General features: G+C 33.3%; 3 protein-coding genes across 6 annotated transcripts; 1 reads left to right on the forward strand and 2 right to left on the reverse strand.

Annotated features, from left to right (window-relative positions):
• Positions 1-35: 35 nt before the first annotated feature.
• On the reverse strand, positions 36-8,191 carry LOC129798871 (methyltransferase N6AMT1). The gene is made up of 3 exons (XM_055842330.1): positions 8,133-8,191; positions 7,879-8,076; positions 36-465 (listed from the first exon to the last, which is right to left on the reverse strand). Exons 1-3 carry the CDS (start codon positions 8,175-8,177, stop codon positions 49-51), a joined length of 660 nt encoding a protein of 219 aa, XP_055698305.1. The 5' UTR covers positions 8,178-8,191; the 3' UTR covers positions 36-48.
• A 32-nt stretch (positions 8,192-8,223) lies between these two features.
• On the reverse strand, positions 8,224-8,823 carry LOC129798874 (SNAPIN protein homolog). The gene is made up of 2 exons (XM_055842335.1): positions 8,609-8,823; positions 8,224-8,533 (listed from the first exon to the last, which is right to left on the reverse strand). The coding sequence occupies exons 1-2, from the start codon at positions 8,761-8,763 to the stop codon at positions 8,224-8,226; spliced, it is 465 nt and encodes a 154-aa protein (XP_055698310.1). The 5' UTR covers positions 8,764-8,823.
• A 13-nt stretch (positions 8,824-8,836) lies between these two features.
• Positions 8,837-16,807, forward strand: LOC129798866 ((Lyso)-N-acylphosphatidylethanolamine lipase). Of its 4 annotated transcripts, XM_055842320.1 has the most exons (6): positions 8,869-9,293; positions 9,496-9,603; positions 10,228-10,304; positions 10,473-11,124; positions 16,169-16,355; positions 16,423-16,807. In XM_055842320.1, the coding sequence occupies exons 1-6, from the start codon at positions 9,250-9,252 to the stop codon at positions 16,624-16,626; spliced, it is 1,272 nt and encodes a 423-aa protein (XP_055698295.1). In that variant the 5' UTR covers positions 8,869-9,249; the 3' UTR covers positions 16,627-16,807. The 4 variants fall into 4 exon arrangements, with proteins under 4 accessions (XP_055698296.1, XP_055698297.1, XP_055698295.1 ...); XM_055842321.1 differs by lacking the exon at positions 9,496-9,603 and having other exon boundaries at positions 8,837-9,293; XM_055842322.1 differs by lacking the exon at positions 9,496-9,603 and having other exon boundaries at positions 8,843-9,005.
• The last annotated feature ends 103 nt before the right edge of the window (positions 16,808-16,910 follow it).

The following is a 16,910-nucleotide window of genomic DNA, read 5'->3' on the forward strand; positions in this document are numbered from 1 at the left end:
ACTTTCACTCTCTGAAATAAAAGAAACTCTTCACGTAAAATATGATAATTACTTTATTGAATTGCATCTCACAATCTTGAGAATGTACAAATATTCTCCACGAATTTTTCTCTCTTTGATGATGCTGCCTGAGAAGCCGAATTGCTGGAATGTCTTAAGCCACTCTTTGGGTTTATTCTCGCGCAAGAGCAGAAGATAGAACACCGAGGCTGGAGCTAATTTCTCCACCAAGGTAGGCAATAGACGATTCACCGTAGAACATCCATCTTCCCCTCCTGCCCAAGACTTTACCAAACACCCAGAAAAAGTCTCACCACCTTCGCAGTCTTCCTCATCGGCCTCCGTTGGAACATAAGGAGGATTGAAAATAAGCAAATCAATTGAATTCGATCGAAAACCACTCAATAAATCCATTGTAGTCACATCGACAGAAGCTCCATTGACCAAAGAAGTCTTTTTGGTGGCCTACAATTAATAAATCAGTAATAATTTGAAACGTTACAATACACTCTGAAACTCTGAATAAGTTTCTTACATGAACAATTTAAGCCACGCCCATTTTAAGACTAATGCACAATTTTAAAATAATTAATTTGTACCCGTTAAACCAAGATACACTAATAAACAAAAAAAAACTTAAATAAAAATCTCTAATTCGAATCAGAAATTCAAAATCAATGAAATCATAATTTTAGTGAAACGGTAAATAAATTGTATTTAATTTTTATCAATTAGACGCAGAAAATAAATTTAACTTTTTTAATGAACACCATAAAAATGATGCCCATATTAAATGAGAAAATTTCCAAAAGTTCTTATTAAAAGGAGTGGCAAAGCGTTTCATGCTTTGCGAAATGCTCCAACTCGTGACTTAGATGCTATACTGCAAAAGTACTTTCGCATCATTTACCGTTTACCGGTTCTCATCCGATTTGAACCGATTCATAAATCTCTTAAAAGATCCTCCAAAAACAGTTATAAAAGTAAAAGGATTGATTTTCAGATAAAAATTAGTTATCGGTTATGAACCGGTTCATTACCGATTCAAAACTGCTTGGAACCGGTTTAGTTTTGTCGGAAATTCCAAGACCTTTCCAACGACCACAAACATGACCCCATTTGCTTGATAAATGCGCGCTCTACACGGTAAAAACTTTTGGACACTGACCAAAATATTGGAGCAAGTTTTCCTTGGAACAAATTTTTTTGGAATCAATTTGTACCTAGAGAAGATATTTGTTTGTTCCAAAAAGTTTTCTTTACAGTTTCTTTACAAAATACAGTTACAATTTTGTTGGAGTTTTCTTTTTGAACCGTTTTGAAGCAGTGGAATGTCTACAAATTTGAGTTGATTTCGTTTTATACAAATTTTGTTCCTGAAATTTGGAACAGAATTTGTTGCACTTGGTTGTTTTGTTCCCACTGTTAGGGACAAATTGGTACATAGTTTTTTTATAATAATATTATTCCTACATGTGTAACATATATTTGTTCCAAAAATTTTCGGTGTCCGTGGACGAAGTAATTTTTGGAACGAAATTGTTACTCATATGGGGAATCTTTTTGTTCCCATTATCGGGAATAAATTCGTGTAAGTGATTTCGTCTTACAGTTAAGACCTATACTTCAGTCGAGATGGATTTCGGTGGCGAAAGTTCATAAGGAACATCAAATAAAAATCAACTTAAGAGTGTTGACGCGTGCATGATGAAATCATATGCGAGTGCTGGCAGCAGGAGGAGAAAGGAATCTCGAATTAAAAAAGTGAAACCATGTAGCACGAAAATTGCCACAGATTTGGCGTCCTCTTCGCTTCGGTGACGGGTGACTGAGTGTGAAAGGACGAGGGATACGATTTTATACTAGACGAGCTATTTATTGGAACAAATTCGTTACTAATATTGGGTATCTTTTTGTTCCTCCTAGAAGGTACAAATTTGTTCCAAAAATTTTCAGTGTCCGTGGATGAGCTACATTTTGGAACAAATTTGTTACTAATTTTGGGTATCTTTTTGAGTCTCGTAAAATGAACAAAATTATGCCACAAATTATGGTGTCCGTGGACGAGCTAATTTTGGAACAAATATGTGCCGAAATTTTTTACCGTGTATAAGAGCACTTTCATTTAAATTAAAGAATGTTTTCTATAAATCGAATATGTTTAAATAAAACCATATTTAGAAACCATAAATGACAGTTTTCCATTTTTTCTTTTTTTTTTTGGCCAAACTGAATTTCACTTTTGACGTATTCTATGTAAAAGGGACAGATAATCCTAACCGGCTTATGTAGGTGAGATTCTTAACGTGAGCTAGCTCGGAGTGCATGCAAATTCGATTTAGAGCTGAAGTTGGGAGACGCCATTCAGTTATCTTGAATCAAATTCGTGAAATTATACAAATTTTGTATTTAAACCAAAATATCAAGGATTTGGATGAACTGGCACAAAAGTGATATATGGGTGAAATATATAAAAAATATATGGGTTTGTTTCTTAACTCATTTTTCATCCAGAGTTCCCCAAGTAGTCATTTGTTGAACTTCAACTATATCAAAGAATTGTTGTCTTTTGTGGGACTTTCGATTTAAAACCCTATTTTAAGGGTCTTGGTGGAGTAGAGGCAGTCAAATTGGCATCTGAATGATTTCAAAGCGTTATTATGGAAAAAATCAATTTTTTCACACTTAAACCGCAAAATCGGAGTGATAGCGTAGTCTGAGTGGAAAATGATGTATGGACGAAATGTAGAGACAAATGTGCTCTACAATTATGTTGAAGTAATCATCAAAATCGGTTAAGCGACAGTCGAGATAATTGAGGTTATGTGATATTGAAATTGGTTTTTCGACTGTGGCGCCCCTGGTGTTGGTCCCACGAAGTTCAAATATTCTAGAAAGTTGTAGCATTTGGTGAGATCTTTCGTTTAAGCCCTCATTCATCAAAATCGGTCACATAGAATCGGAGATATGATTTTTTGAATTTCGTGAACTTTGACCCCTCATATCTCCGGTTCTATTGAAATCACAGCGCGCATACGCACCATTTTGGAAACGTCCTAGACTGGACTACAACATACTAAAATTTCATTAACTTGCACAATGCCGTTTTTGAGAAAAGTGACTTTGAATTTCGATGAATTTTGACGCTATCACAGCGCCACCTGTGGTGACTTTTTGAACTTCCATCTGAAAGTGCTCATCGAGACGAAACCAAAAAGGTAAAATTTAGGCCGCTATGTTAATTAGAACCGGAGATAGAGGCCGGTCAAAGTTCGAACTTTGACCCCTTATAGCTCGGGTCAGGGGTTATGGATCGACTTAAGGTTTTTTTTGTTTGGTAGGTATAATCAACGGCTACAACATACTAAAATTTCAGCCCGATGCATAATGGAATTTTTGAGTTATTTAACTTTTAAGATTTAAAAATTTTCTTTTTAAAAAAAGCGCCCCTAGCGGTGGTTTTATGAACTTGCGATGTTAGAAGGGGAAGTGGCATTTCACGAGAGCTTTCCAAAAAGCCCCCATTTTTTAAATTCTGACAATTAGAACCGGAGTTATGGCCATTTTAAGAAATTTTTTTTGGACCCTTATAGCTCGGGTCAGGGGGGTCGGGGGACCTTAAGTTTGGTATTGATGGAAAGCTCTAAGACCCAGCTATAACATACTAAAATTTGAGCCCGCTCGATTCCATAGGGGCGGAGCTATTGAGAAAACAAAAAAAGGGGGGTCTTCAAAATGGCGGAAGGAGGGGTGGGGGGTGGGGGGTCAATGCACCAAGTTGCAATTTTCACCCGATATATAACCTTTGCCGAAAACCGCAAGTCGATATCTTTTTTAGTTTAGGAGCTATTAAGCTCCAAAGAGCTGCCGGCCGGGAACGTAACTTAGCCACATATATATTCGGAATCAGGAAGTGGCGAAACACATTTTGGCCAAATTTGAGGTCGATCGGACGACATGAAATTTTGTTAGGATTATAAGGTAAAGTACCCTTACTCGACCGGGTTCCTCTATTCGACCGGTGGGTCAATTTTTGAATATTTGATGGTGAATTTCATCAATTTCTATGAATTTGTCACTGATTCGTATTATTTAAAGAATAATTGACCTATTAATGTTAGATCATACACAAAATATTATAGCAAATATAATTAAATTGAATAAATAAATCTACCGGTCGAATAGAGGAACCGGTCGAATAAAGGGTACTTTACCTTAGTAGGTGAGATTGTTAAGAATCTCACCTAATAGAGACCTCTAGTGGCCAAAACAATCCTTATTATACGATTCTAATAATTTGAAGATTTCTACTTCAGAATTATATCAACAAATTGGGAAAAAATACATAAGTTAAAAAAAATATAAGCTTTGCAAAGTCATTCTATTATTTTAGCCGCCACTGTAAGTTCTTGCAGGAGTCCAATAAATTTCTAAGCTTTGAAATTTCTAATAAAAAAAAAATCGTGAAATTGTCTTGCTGCGTAAGTTCCGAAAGAGTTAAACCAGTTCAAAACCAATAAAGGAGTAAGCAAAATAAATATTAAATGGAAAATTACTTTGGAAAGAACTAGAACACTTTCGCATAATTCTCTCTTTTTACAGATATTATTCAATGATTTTTGTATTTTTGTTGATAGTAAACCTTTTCTCAAAGTAGAGTAGACTCTCGCTAATTCGGCTCTTTTAAGATCGGGCTACTTTTTAATTCGGGCATCAATTACATTTGAAAAAAGTTTGTTGTCATTTTTCAAGTTTTATTATGATTATCAAATGAATCAAATATACTCAAGTTTAGCATGATTTGTCTTAGTTTTAATGTAATTTTGCATTATTAAGGGATTTTCATGCAATTGCATTTCAAAAAGTTTGTCACTCGAATTTCTCTCTAATTCGGGTGACATTTCGGTCCCAAATTCCCGAATTTGAGAGAGTCTACTGTACATCCTAAAATGAATAAATATTTAAAAGCAAAATGAATTCATTGACTATTCGAAGATAACATACATAATTTTAATTAATTTATTTCCATGGCCGAAATTACACTCAAAGTGGCCAAAATTAGAAGCTGGCCGAAATTTGGCACACTTCCTCTATTCTCTGGAATTTCTTTTTATAATTATTTAAAACCGTTAAAAAAAATAAATTCTTTTGGAAGCTTAAAAATTATAAGTTCTTGTAAACTTTTATAAACTTTTATATTTCTAATCAAAAAATCGTAAAATTGGTTTGCTGGATATGCCACGGTCCCGAAAGAGTTAACCCAGTTCAAAACCAGTAAACAAAAAAATATTAAATGGAAAATAACTTTGGGAAGAACTAAAACACATTCGCATAGGGTAAATGTTCTAATTCAAAACCATTTTCAGACCCTTTAACTTTGACAGAAGATTCAACACATTAAGTTCATATTCTTTCTGAGGAGAATTACATAAATATGTTCCTTGACCCTTCTAGAATGTTACTGTTTAGTGAAAATTCTTTAGATATAATTTGAAAACTTCTTAAATACAAAAAAAAAATACGCGAGAGTAAAATGCTTCTATTGGAAACATATTAATCCAAATGGAGACAAGGGAAAGTTTGTAATTGGAGACAAACAGTGTAAGTGAAACTGCGACGAAAGGCTTCCAAAACCTTGTTGAGTTGCTCTTGAGTGCAGGATTTGTTCTTATTCTTGGTCTTTTCTCATTTCCCATTTAAAACAATAAGAAAATCTCTCCAAAAAATCATATTTCCGGGGTTTCCTATTGAAGCATTTGCAGACACTTCAGAAAAACCCTTTTTTTTCACGAAATAGATAATTATTTCATTTGAAAATTTTACGTACCGTTAACAATAAAGATTAGCACTTAATTTAACTAAAATTAGCCAGAAATATGACATAAATGTTAAATAAAACGAATAAACAACAGTCAATTTATTGTGTTTTTCATTGGAAAACATGGTCGATCGATGAAAAATTCGATGGTGAAAAGGTACACTTTTAATTTTTCTGAGAAATTAACAAATCGAAATTTGTGAATATGAATGGATTTTCGCTTTATTTGGAGAAAAATTAATTAAATAATGAAACTGTGGTATAGAAAATATATTAATATAATGATTTAGTGCCGTATTTACCGTGAAAACAATGACGTTTCCATTTGGAGTAGCAAAAAGGTTCCATTTAGAGCAGGTTTTGAATTAGCTTAATTTACCCTAGGTAATTCTCTCTTTTTTACAGATATTATTCAATGTTATTTCTTGTACCTGTTGATAATAAATCTGTTCTTAAAGTAGTTAAACATAATAAATAAATAAATCATCTAAAGGTGAAAAATAGGGGGAGGCTTTGATCGTTCGCACATACGCTACCTTCAGACACTTCATATTTCTCCCATATTCCTTTATGAATCTCACATATGGCTATATATTGTAATAGCTAACCTTAAATCCCATCTTTCCTGAAAAAATTGAGAGTCTACTCCTTTTTTCCTAGTTTCAGGAAGCAAAATTTAAAAACAGGTCCAAAACTGTAATTTTGCTGTGCAATATTTCATACGATTGTGCAGAAATAATATCACTTTTCTGAAAAACTACTATCACAGAGGGTAGAAGGGTTATTAGGAATCAGATATATGTAAAAATATTTTAGGCTGAACAGGCACTTTTTGTGGGTGGAACAAAATTCACAAACTTGACTCAGATTCATCGATCGCACATAGAAGACATGGCTTCTCTCACATTTTCCAAGAAACTTCATTTTAGATGCGATCCCTCATATTCACATCTATTGTAATCTACCGATTTGATCCACCACTAAAAAGGAAAACTTAAAAATCGTAAAGTTGATAAACAAGAAGTAATTTGACTCAAATAGGCTGCAGTTGGGTAATTATTAAGCAATTTTGCATTTCTTTGATAAAAAAATATTTTTCAAGCTTGCACAAACTGAATGTGCAATGAAAGAATCACATCTGCAATAAGCTCATACAGTTTACAACTGGTTTTTGACAATCTTTGACATAACCTCACTTTTGTGTTGTTTTGCATGACAAAGAAAAGAAATTGTCCGTAAGAAGATGTTTTGTGAAAATTTTAGCTTGTTAACCTGCTGAAGCTCAATATCTGTGCTAAATCCCGATTCCTGCAGCTGCAGGAACAGAGAAATCTTCAATGATGCGCATTCAAACGTTTTTGTGCATATCCGGCTCCGTGGAGGAATGGTGGAATCTTGTGTGGTCTTCTCGCTTGCAGAGTTTTAGTCAATTTTTAGCTTTAAAAACTTATTGATTCGTGTAAATTTGGTGATATTTGGACTTTTCAAGAAAGTATTCATCAGATTTAACCGTTTCCGGAGTGAAATTCTCGTAGAATCAAGCAAAAAAATGGTTTTTAATGTCAATAAAACATCTCTCAGAAAAGTTCCAAAAAAGTGATATTAAAATGTTTTATTCCTTATAAAAATGGTTTAATCAAGTAGATTAGAGTTCCCTTTAAACAATGATGTGCAACTTTTAGTGTCCGGTGCAAAATTTACGGTGAAAATGGGGTGTTCAATGATGGCGTGAATCGTGTGCGATAATAGAAACTTGATTCATCTATCGGACAAATCGCCATTAAATTTTCATTTTCCTCTGGAGGAAAATCTAAGGATTTCCTGGGATTTTGTTTGGTGAGATTATGAACCTTATAAGTAAGACATTTTTTTGGCATAGTTGGAGAATCCATACGGTTTGCATGGTAGTCAGAAAAAATCACTGAACTTGAACATCATTTTTGTGTGCGAAAGTTCAAAGCCTCCCCCTACCATTCTTTACGAAAGGGGCGTGTCCTAAAATTCAGTATAAGTGGAGCTTATTCAGAAAGTGTTATAATACTTTTATGGAAAATAATTACCTTACAAGCATATGGATTAACATCGATTCCAACGCAATGGGCAGATGAGGAAAGACTCTTGGCCAGGGCAGTGACAATTACACCACTACCTGACCCAATCTCCACACAGAAAAGTGGCTTTTGCTGCCTAATCTGTGGGAGATCCTCCTCGAGAGCGTCCAGAAGGAGAAAACTATCTTCAGAGGCTTCATAAACAAACTGCAATAAGATATTTTTTTTTAGGAATTATTCTAGATTACAGATTAATTGTTTACCTTATAATCTTCTTGTGTTAAATGGGTAAGAAAGGGCGTTTCCATCTTGCCGGATTCCGCGGGAAAGATATAGGAAATATTGAATGCTAAATTAATTTGTATTGGGTGACGTCACAGTCTCAGAAGTCCCGGAAGTCCCCAAATGAGGAGCTGAAGTTGCCAGCTCAGAATCTAGAAGGGTCTTCCTCCTCAACTTCTCCCTATCCACTTGCTGATGCAACCTATTGAGCCGATCCTGAGCACCTTGAAGGACGTTCGTGACAACTGTAACTTTGTGCTTAACATTAATCAACTTCTTCACATAACCATCAAGTTCTGGAGGTGTGTTCTGTGTCTCCTGAATCTTCCTCAATTCGTCATGCAACCTATCTAGTTGTTCCTTGAGTTCCAATTGAGACACTCTTGTAAATCACGAGGAAAAGTCTGATAAGAACCTCTGTGGAATTGCAGTGTTATAAAATGAAAGGGGAATTTACCTTGTAGCTCTGACTTTTTCATCCAATTGATCAATGGCAGGTTTAAATAATCCCATTAATCCCTCAGCGAGGGTATCTCTTGTTGGATTATCACAGAAATTCTCAGTATTTTCTTCTTCCAAAGATGTTGTACTCTCACTATCATCACGGTCCATTTTGACAACACTACACCGCACTCCCAATAAAATTTCCCAAAACAAATCCCAACTAAAATATCTAAAATATCCCATACATCTGACAACCCAGCTGTCAACCAGCTGATAGATTTTTTTTATCTCATACGCCGTGAGTCAAAAAGTGGGGATAATAATAAGGTGCAAAAAAATATCATACAAAAGATTAATGGTATCGGTCTTTTGGTCATGGTGACGAAGAATTTTGAAGAAGAGAATGCCAAGTGAGAAATAGAAGGTTTTTCAATCCATTCCCGTTTTTGAGTGCGTAGAACAAGGAAGTTGATTCTCTGTAACGTTTTTTTTAACACACAACCTTTCAGTCCCCTCCTTTACATTCCATATTCATCATAAGTTCAAAGTTTCAAGATCAAGTGTGGTGTTTTTTTTGCATTTTTCTTTTCTAATCTAATCAGTTCAAAGTGTCAATCAAATTATCCTGGTGTAGAGAACAAGTAAAACACTAAAATGGCAACTGAGTATGAAGTTGTAACCCCAAAGTCAAATTCTAGGTATAAAATACAAACTATTTTCATCGTTCACATAACATTTTATCTGTTCTAAAGTGCATTTGTTTTCTTTGTGAAGTTCGTGGAAAAAAATAAAGTTCAATGTCAAAGTCCAATGTGATTTCTATAGCTATTTCGTCATAATAATTGTGATAGAAAGTCAATAAGCATGCTTTTATTAATAAACCCTCTGATTGATATTTAGATACGAAAATAGCATCATACATAATTCAAGCAACTCCCCAGTTTATGACGAAATTCATGCTTCCAAACCATCCAACTCTGAAGATCGAGTGTTTAGTCATAAAACCAGGTGAATGAGTTTGCAAATTCCCTTATATTCTCCAAGTCAGCTAATTTAACTATCTCCCAACCTTGACTCTCAATTATCCCCAATACAGAAACACACACACTGCGCAAAAAAAAGCATTCAAATGTGTTAGAGTAGATTATTTCTCTGATAGACAACAATAAACACTTCCATATCGAAGGAGATGGCATTTTCTAACTAATAAGCCAAAAAAAAAGAAGGAATGACGCGTAATCACATCTGACCCAATTCCCCCCTAAACACTTAACCATTTATTGCAAAGGAATTGAGACTAAAACCCATACAACATTGAGCAAAAAAAAACAAAGATAAAAGAATCTCTGTGGTATTCTGATTAGATGCCCAATGAAATCAACAAGAAGGCAGTGCGTGGATTTCGCTTCAATAAAACGCGCGCAAAGTGTATTGTGGTTTAGTTGGGAAGAGTGTGCAAAGATTGATGAATGGAAAACCCGGAAATAATTCCAAGAGTATACTAACATAATCTTTCAAAAGGACTGCAAAAATTCTTTGCATGAAACCTCACCCAAAAGAACATCTAACAGAAGCCCAATATTAGGAAGAAATGCTGTTCCTCATTAAGTTTATCCTTTCCGCACTTTCCAGTTGGATTTGGGGCATTTTTAATTGGACAACCCAATCAGCAGCTATGCTTCGAAGTGCAGAAAAGCGGATATTTACTTGTAAGTTAAAAGACCTAACCAAACCCCTTATTTTCCCATTACAAATACCTAAATGTACAAAAGGACACTGATTAACTGGGATATTTTATGGATATTATAAAGGGATATTTTTTAAATTAACCAACGTAATTTAATCACACTTTTTCTCGCTTTTTATGCCTTTTACAGACCTCAAGAATGCCTACAGAGGCTGGTACGTGGACATTGGACCAGTAGTGGGTGAGGCTGATAAAATCTGGACAGTCTCCCTAAATGCAGAATCACCCAAAACTCCCCTGGTTCTTCTCCATGGCCTCGGTTCCGGAGTCGGATTATGGATTCTCAATCTCGACTCCTTTGCCGAACACCGTCCAGTCTATGCCATTGACATCCTAGGCTTTGGACGGAGTTCCAGACCAAAATTCTCAACAGATGCCCAAAAGGCTGAACAACAGCTTGTGGCATCCATTGAAGAATGGCGAAGGGAGATGAAATTAAATGAAATGATTCTATTGGGACACTCAATGGGAGGTTTCCTAGCCGCTAGCTATGCCATCAGTCATCCAGATCGAGTAAAACATCTCATTCTGGCTGATCCTTGGGGTTTCTCTGAGAAACCCGCAGACATTGCTAGCAAATACAACATCCCAATGTGGGTGAGAGTCTTAGCTTTTGCACTACAACCTCTCAATCCCCTTTGGGCTGTTCGAGCAGCTGGACCCTTTGGACAGTGGGTGGTGTCCAAAGCTCGACCAGATATCATCAGAAAATACACAACGGTGGTCAAGGAGGAGGAACTCATACCCCAATACATTCATCAATGTAATGCTCAATCACCAGCGTAAGTAAACATTTTACCCTAACCTTAAATTTTAAATCCTACCATGACACAATGATATTTAGGGTAAATGTCCTTAATTCAAAACCATTTCCATTCCATTTTTTCTGAAGAGAATGACATAAGTTTGCTCCTTGACTCTTCTAGAATGTTACTGTTTAGTGAAAATTCTTTAGATATAATTTGAAAACTTCTTAAATACAAGAAAAATACGCGAGCGTAAAATGCTTCTATTGGAAACATATTAATCCAAATGGAGACAAGGGAAAGCTTCTAATTGGAGACAAACAGTGTAAATGAAACCGCGACGAAAGGCTTCCAAAACCTTGTTGAGTTGCTCTTGAGTGCAGGATTTGTTCTTATTCCTGGTCTTTTCTTCTTTCCCATCTAAAACAATAAAAAAATCTCTCCAAAAAATCATATTTCCAGGTTTTTTTTGTTCACGAAATAGGTAATTATTTCATTTGAAAACTTCACGTACCGTTAACAATAAAGATTAGCACTTAATTTAACTAAAATTAGCCAGAAATATGACATAAATGTTAAACAAGACGAATAAACAACACACAACCTCATTGTGTTTTTCATTGGAAAACATAGTCGATCGATGAAAAATTCGATAGTGTAAAAGTACACTTTTATTTTTTCTGAGAAATAAACAAATTAAATTTTTTGAATATGAATGGATTTTCGCTTTATTTGGAGAAAAATTAATAAATAATGAAACTGTGGTATAGAAAATATATAAATATAATAATTTAGTACTGTATTTATCATAAAAACAGTGACGTTTCCATTTAGAGTAGCAAAAAATTTCCATTTGAAGCAGGTTTTGAATTAGCTTATCATCATCATTATGGGGTTTGCGAACGCGCGGCGGCCAGGGCCATGAATAAGCTTAATTTACCCTAAATGTAAATAAGAAGTAATCTAATACAGACTCATAGTAATTAAATTAAATTGTGAGTTAGCTTCTTATCAGCTTAACCCTTTAAGGACGCGAGAGAGTCAAAAGTTAGGGGTTAGAAATAATCACCTTTTCTGACTTTTTAAGAGCAATTCCGAACTTTAGAAGTTCATAGGAAGAATTTCATTTTTGGGTCACCGGTAACCCAATCATCCTTAAAGGGTAAAAGGTTAAAAGCAATAATCGCGCTGACCGTCAAAGCCACACTGCTTTATTTTTTTTTTAATAAAATTTACGCATTTTAATCCTCATATTGGAAATAAATTCGCAATTAATAGGTTTAATAGAATATTAGAAATAAGTTAAAAGAATTTTCCAAAAAAAGCGGGTAAGAAAAAAACTGAACTCATCAAAATCGAACATTTTAGCCGAGACATAAGTTTGTCTGACATTTATTAAAACCTTATTTGTTTGCCTTGTTTTATTATTTTACTTTTTCTTTTAAGGCGTCTACACATTGGGAGCAATTTTCGTCAAAAATTGCGTTTTTGACAGAAATTTGACGTTTCCCCCTACAACGCTGCAGCGAATTTCCTTCAAAAAAGTAATTTTTGACAAAAATTTCTCCCAATGTGTAGAGGCCATTACGGATTACATCCAGAATACGACAAACGAGCAAATAAGCAAATAAAATTGCTAATTACACAAAAACGACAAAAAAAGCAAAATTTAAAAATAAAACGGTGGTGTTTTAACGGAGAATGTGACTACCTTAAGATCTACAGCAGCGTTTTAGCGTTAACCCTTCTATTCATTTTTCTTTTAAACCTTAAAATTTTAAATATCAAATAAAGGAGGGTGGAGAAGTTTGACATATGAATTTCTCTCAAAAATACACGTTTTTACAATTACAGTAGAGTCTCGCTATAGTCCATATTTGGTTTCAAATTTGACACTTGGGTCGCACACTATAGTCCATGTAATTTTTTAAAATTATCAACGATTTTTAGTATTGAAATTGCTCGACGGCTTCCATTTTCTTTGCGATTGTGGTACTTGTCCTTGCTCTCTTCATTATGGATCACAATTATCACAACTACTTAATAAAGTTTGCCAAAAATATTAAAATAATTATGCATGTCGCATACTAAAAAACATAACCTAACTTAAAATCAGTGTTTTGCAATCAACGGTCGATAAATTGTGGACTATAGAGCGATGGCCTATAACGAGACTCTACTGTATTATATAAGTTTAGGAATTTTGTGCTCTATGTTTTCAGACAGACAATGGACTTAATTAGAATATGGTATACATATTTATTTAACATTTATTTTAATAAAAATCCAACTGAACGAGAACAGTCGCGTAAAAATTACGTATACAGTCAAGTATACTGATCCGAGCGCTTCGCTATCTATATCGTTTATGATTAATCCACTTAAAATAATATTTTTATTTTAATTTCCGTAATATAGTCACTACAGTAACATAATATAACTATTCAAGTTTGAGAAAAAGCAAAAATAATATTTTTATCCATTAAATAAGTGAGTGCCCGGATTAGCACACTTGACTGTAATCGACTCCATTTCAATCTTGTACCAGCTGGGTTCTTCACTAAAAATTTTCTAGCAGTGATATTTTCGTTAATAATAGGTGGTTGATTGAAAACATTTATAGTTTTTTCCTTGTAAAAAATGTATTAAATCCAAAGGTTTAATTAAAAGTGAATTAGCGAAAATGCTACCCAGTTAGTGCATGCTGGCTTATTTCAGTATTATCATTATTTTATAATTTTTTTAAAAATATTTTTGATAATTTTTTTTATATTATGTTTCTGAATGAAACAGTGAATAATTCTATGGATTTAGAAGAAGTCAAAAAGAATTTCATCAGTCCAAAAAGAAGCGTTTAAGTAGCACTCTTCGGAAAAAGAACCAGTTACCCCACCTTACTATAAATTTGATAAACATTTAATCTTTTATTTTCATGATCATTAAAACTTCTTTATCAGTCTTCTAAGTCAAAGTTTTTATTGTCAAAAAAATGACAAATGAATTTATTGAATTCATTATAAAAGTGTTGATAATTAAATTCTTGAAGTTTTATTCTAAGTTTTCTACGGGCATTTTATTCATTACTCAAATCCAAGTTTTCCAACTGTTTAGGTAAAAAAGGGTTTTATTTTAAATTTATTAAAACTTGAAACTGAATTAAAGACAGTAATGCACAGAAATTGTATTAGGCATATTATGTATTAGGCATATAATTAATCACAAAACTTATGTACAACAAACGCAGAAAATTACGATACCAAATCTCTGTTAAGTAAAGCAGTAGGTTTCCTCTATACACCGCCCGGAGGCAGAGTAAATTCTGAGAAAAACTTAGATTATTTTTTTGTTTTATTTTAGGCTTTTTTTTACTGTGAATTTTTTACTAGAAATATTAGTTGTGATTTATGAGCATTTATTTGTAAAATATACAGAGAAAGTGTAATAAATTTGTAGAAGAAATGTGCATTAATTTTTAACATTTGCACCCTCGAGAATTTTTTACATTAATATTTGATTTTCTTTTAAATTGAAATAGTATTTGATAATAATATTTTATGAAAAACCTAATTAATAGTCAGAAAATACTACAAAGCAATACACAAAGATTTCGAAAATATTGATAAATTTATTAAAAGAATGGTTAAATATTTCGATAGGTAAAAATTACTGATTAAATGCTCTTCAAAAATAAAAATGAAAAAAAAATATAATAGAATGCAATACAATATTTGTTTAATCACAAAATTAGGTTCATCCCTGGAACAAATGCGATAAATCGAAAAAAAATAAAAGAAAAATAAGAAAAGAAGATTAAGAGATAAAAAGAAAAAAACAAGAGGCGAAAAAAAGATGAATACGCGAAAAAGAAATATAACAATTTATAGTAAATAAAAAGAAATCTGACTAATCTTTGTCGAGTGAATTCTACCTGTTCATAAAATATTTGAAAATGTTAAATTAATTGCGTTTGCTCATAGTTGCAGTCTATTTTCAGAAATTTTAACCGTATCGGGATATTTAATAAAAATTTTCAAAATTTGATAATTTTCTAAAGTATTTCGTCTAAAATTGTTTGTTTGATTTCAAGGCAATCACCTGTAAAACTGTATAAGATTACATAAACAGCAATTTATATTGTATGAAATTTATCAATTCTAAATGTTTCTCATAGGGGGAAGTAGGGTACCTTTGAAATCGGGATTTTACACCTATGTTTAAGTGGAACTGCGCAATATCATGATGTAATTTAAATTCTCAATCTGTGCACCTAAATTATATCGCGATAGGGCTTAATTTTATTTAAAAATAGGTGAAAAATCCCAATTTCAAAGGTGCCCCGCTTTCAAAGATGCCCCACTTCCCCCTATTTTATTTGACGATAATAAGCGTCACAAGCTTCTCTTCAGGAGCATGTTTATAAATCAAAAAGTAGATTAGTTAATAAAATATCAAGTTCAGTTCGTATGAATACTTATCAATTTCAAATTAAGCTTTAATAAATAAGGTTTATAAATAAGTAAGCTCGTTTCGAGAACGAAACATTTAAGTGTTAGAATAATTTAATAAACGTAAGTTTTTTTTTAAGACAGACAGAACTATTTTTTATTTTTTATATATTGAATTTATTATTATGATTTTAATTTAGCGGGAAAAATAATACTCCTAAGTAGAATATCAATAAATCACTAGTTTCTTGTTTTACTTCATTGGGACAAAGATTAACTAATTTACTGAGCCGAATGTTAATATTACTACTTTTAAAATGATTAACTTTCTTATCGATTTGTGGGGTGTATTTTTTCTTAACAACAAACGTGCTAATTTTATCGGTTTTACAGAATTTATGTAAAATGTACTTTGTACAAAAATTAAAAAAAAAACACTTTTTCGATTAAAACACTCTAAAATTAAAGATCTTTATCGGAGAAGAAAAATCAGCTTTTAAGGCCCGATTTAAAACCTGAAGCTTAGAGATTTTTTTCAGAATTATGATGATTTATTTCTTGTAATCCTGAATTCGAAAACGTATAAAAGCAAAAGATTAATATTTGATGTGTTTAAATTGTTTTGATAATTTCAGAGGCGAAAGTGCCTTCCATGCAATGATGTCAGGTTTCGGATGGGCCAAGTATCCCATGATTAATCGCATGAAGGACCTTCGGAAGGACATCCCAGTTACCATGATGTACGGTTCAAGATCTTGGGTAGACAAGGCTTCCGGCGAAAGCATAAAGCTCTCCCGAATCCATAGCTACGTTAACCTTCAAGTAAGTACCCTCATTTCATGTAAAATTGTGGGAATATATCAGACAATATAGCTGACTTGTCAATTAGGTTATCAACGGAGCTGGTCATCATATCTATGCCGATCGGCCGGAGGTGTTTAATCGATATGTGAATGACGCTTGTGCCTTTTGCGACGGTCAACAAAGAACATCAAATGAATCAATAGAGAATACATCATGTGAAGTCACAACGACCACAGAAGAGCTACCCACGGCAATTGAGACAAATGTGGTCAAGAATGATACTCAGTGACAAACACGAAAAATAAAACAAATAAAAAACATTTTCTTGCCCCAGTGGAAAATTCCTCAGAGCAAAATTATGCCCCAAAATGGCCACCCGTTGTGTATTATAGAATTAACGACAATGTATACCTTTTAATTTATAATGAAGTTATATCAAATTGAAATAAATAAGAAATTTGCACAAAGTGTGTGACATTTGTTTTTCTTTCTCAAATACAACATCAATTCATTAAAATGACAAAAAAAAGTTCCATAAATTAAAGTGAAAAACACATTGTTTCACGATCAATT

This window comes from Phlebotomus papatasi, chromosome 1 (genome assembly GCF_024763615.1).
Source record: "Phlebotomus papatasi isolate M1 chromosome 1, Ppap_2.1, whole genome shotgun sequence".
Taxonomy (NCBI): Eukaryota; Metazoa; Arthropoda; class Insecta; order Diptera; family Psychodidae; genus Phlebotomus; species Phlebotomus papatasi.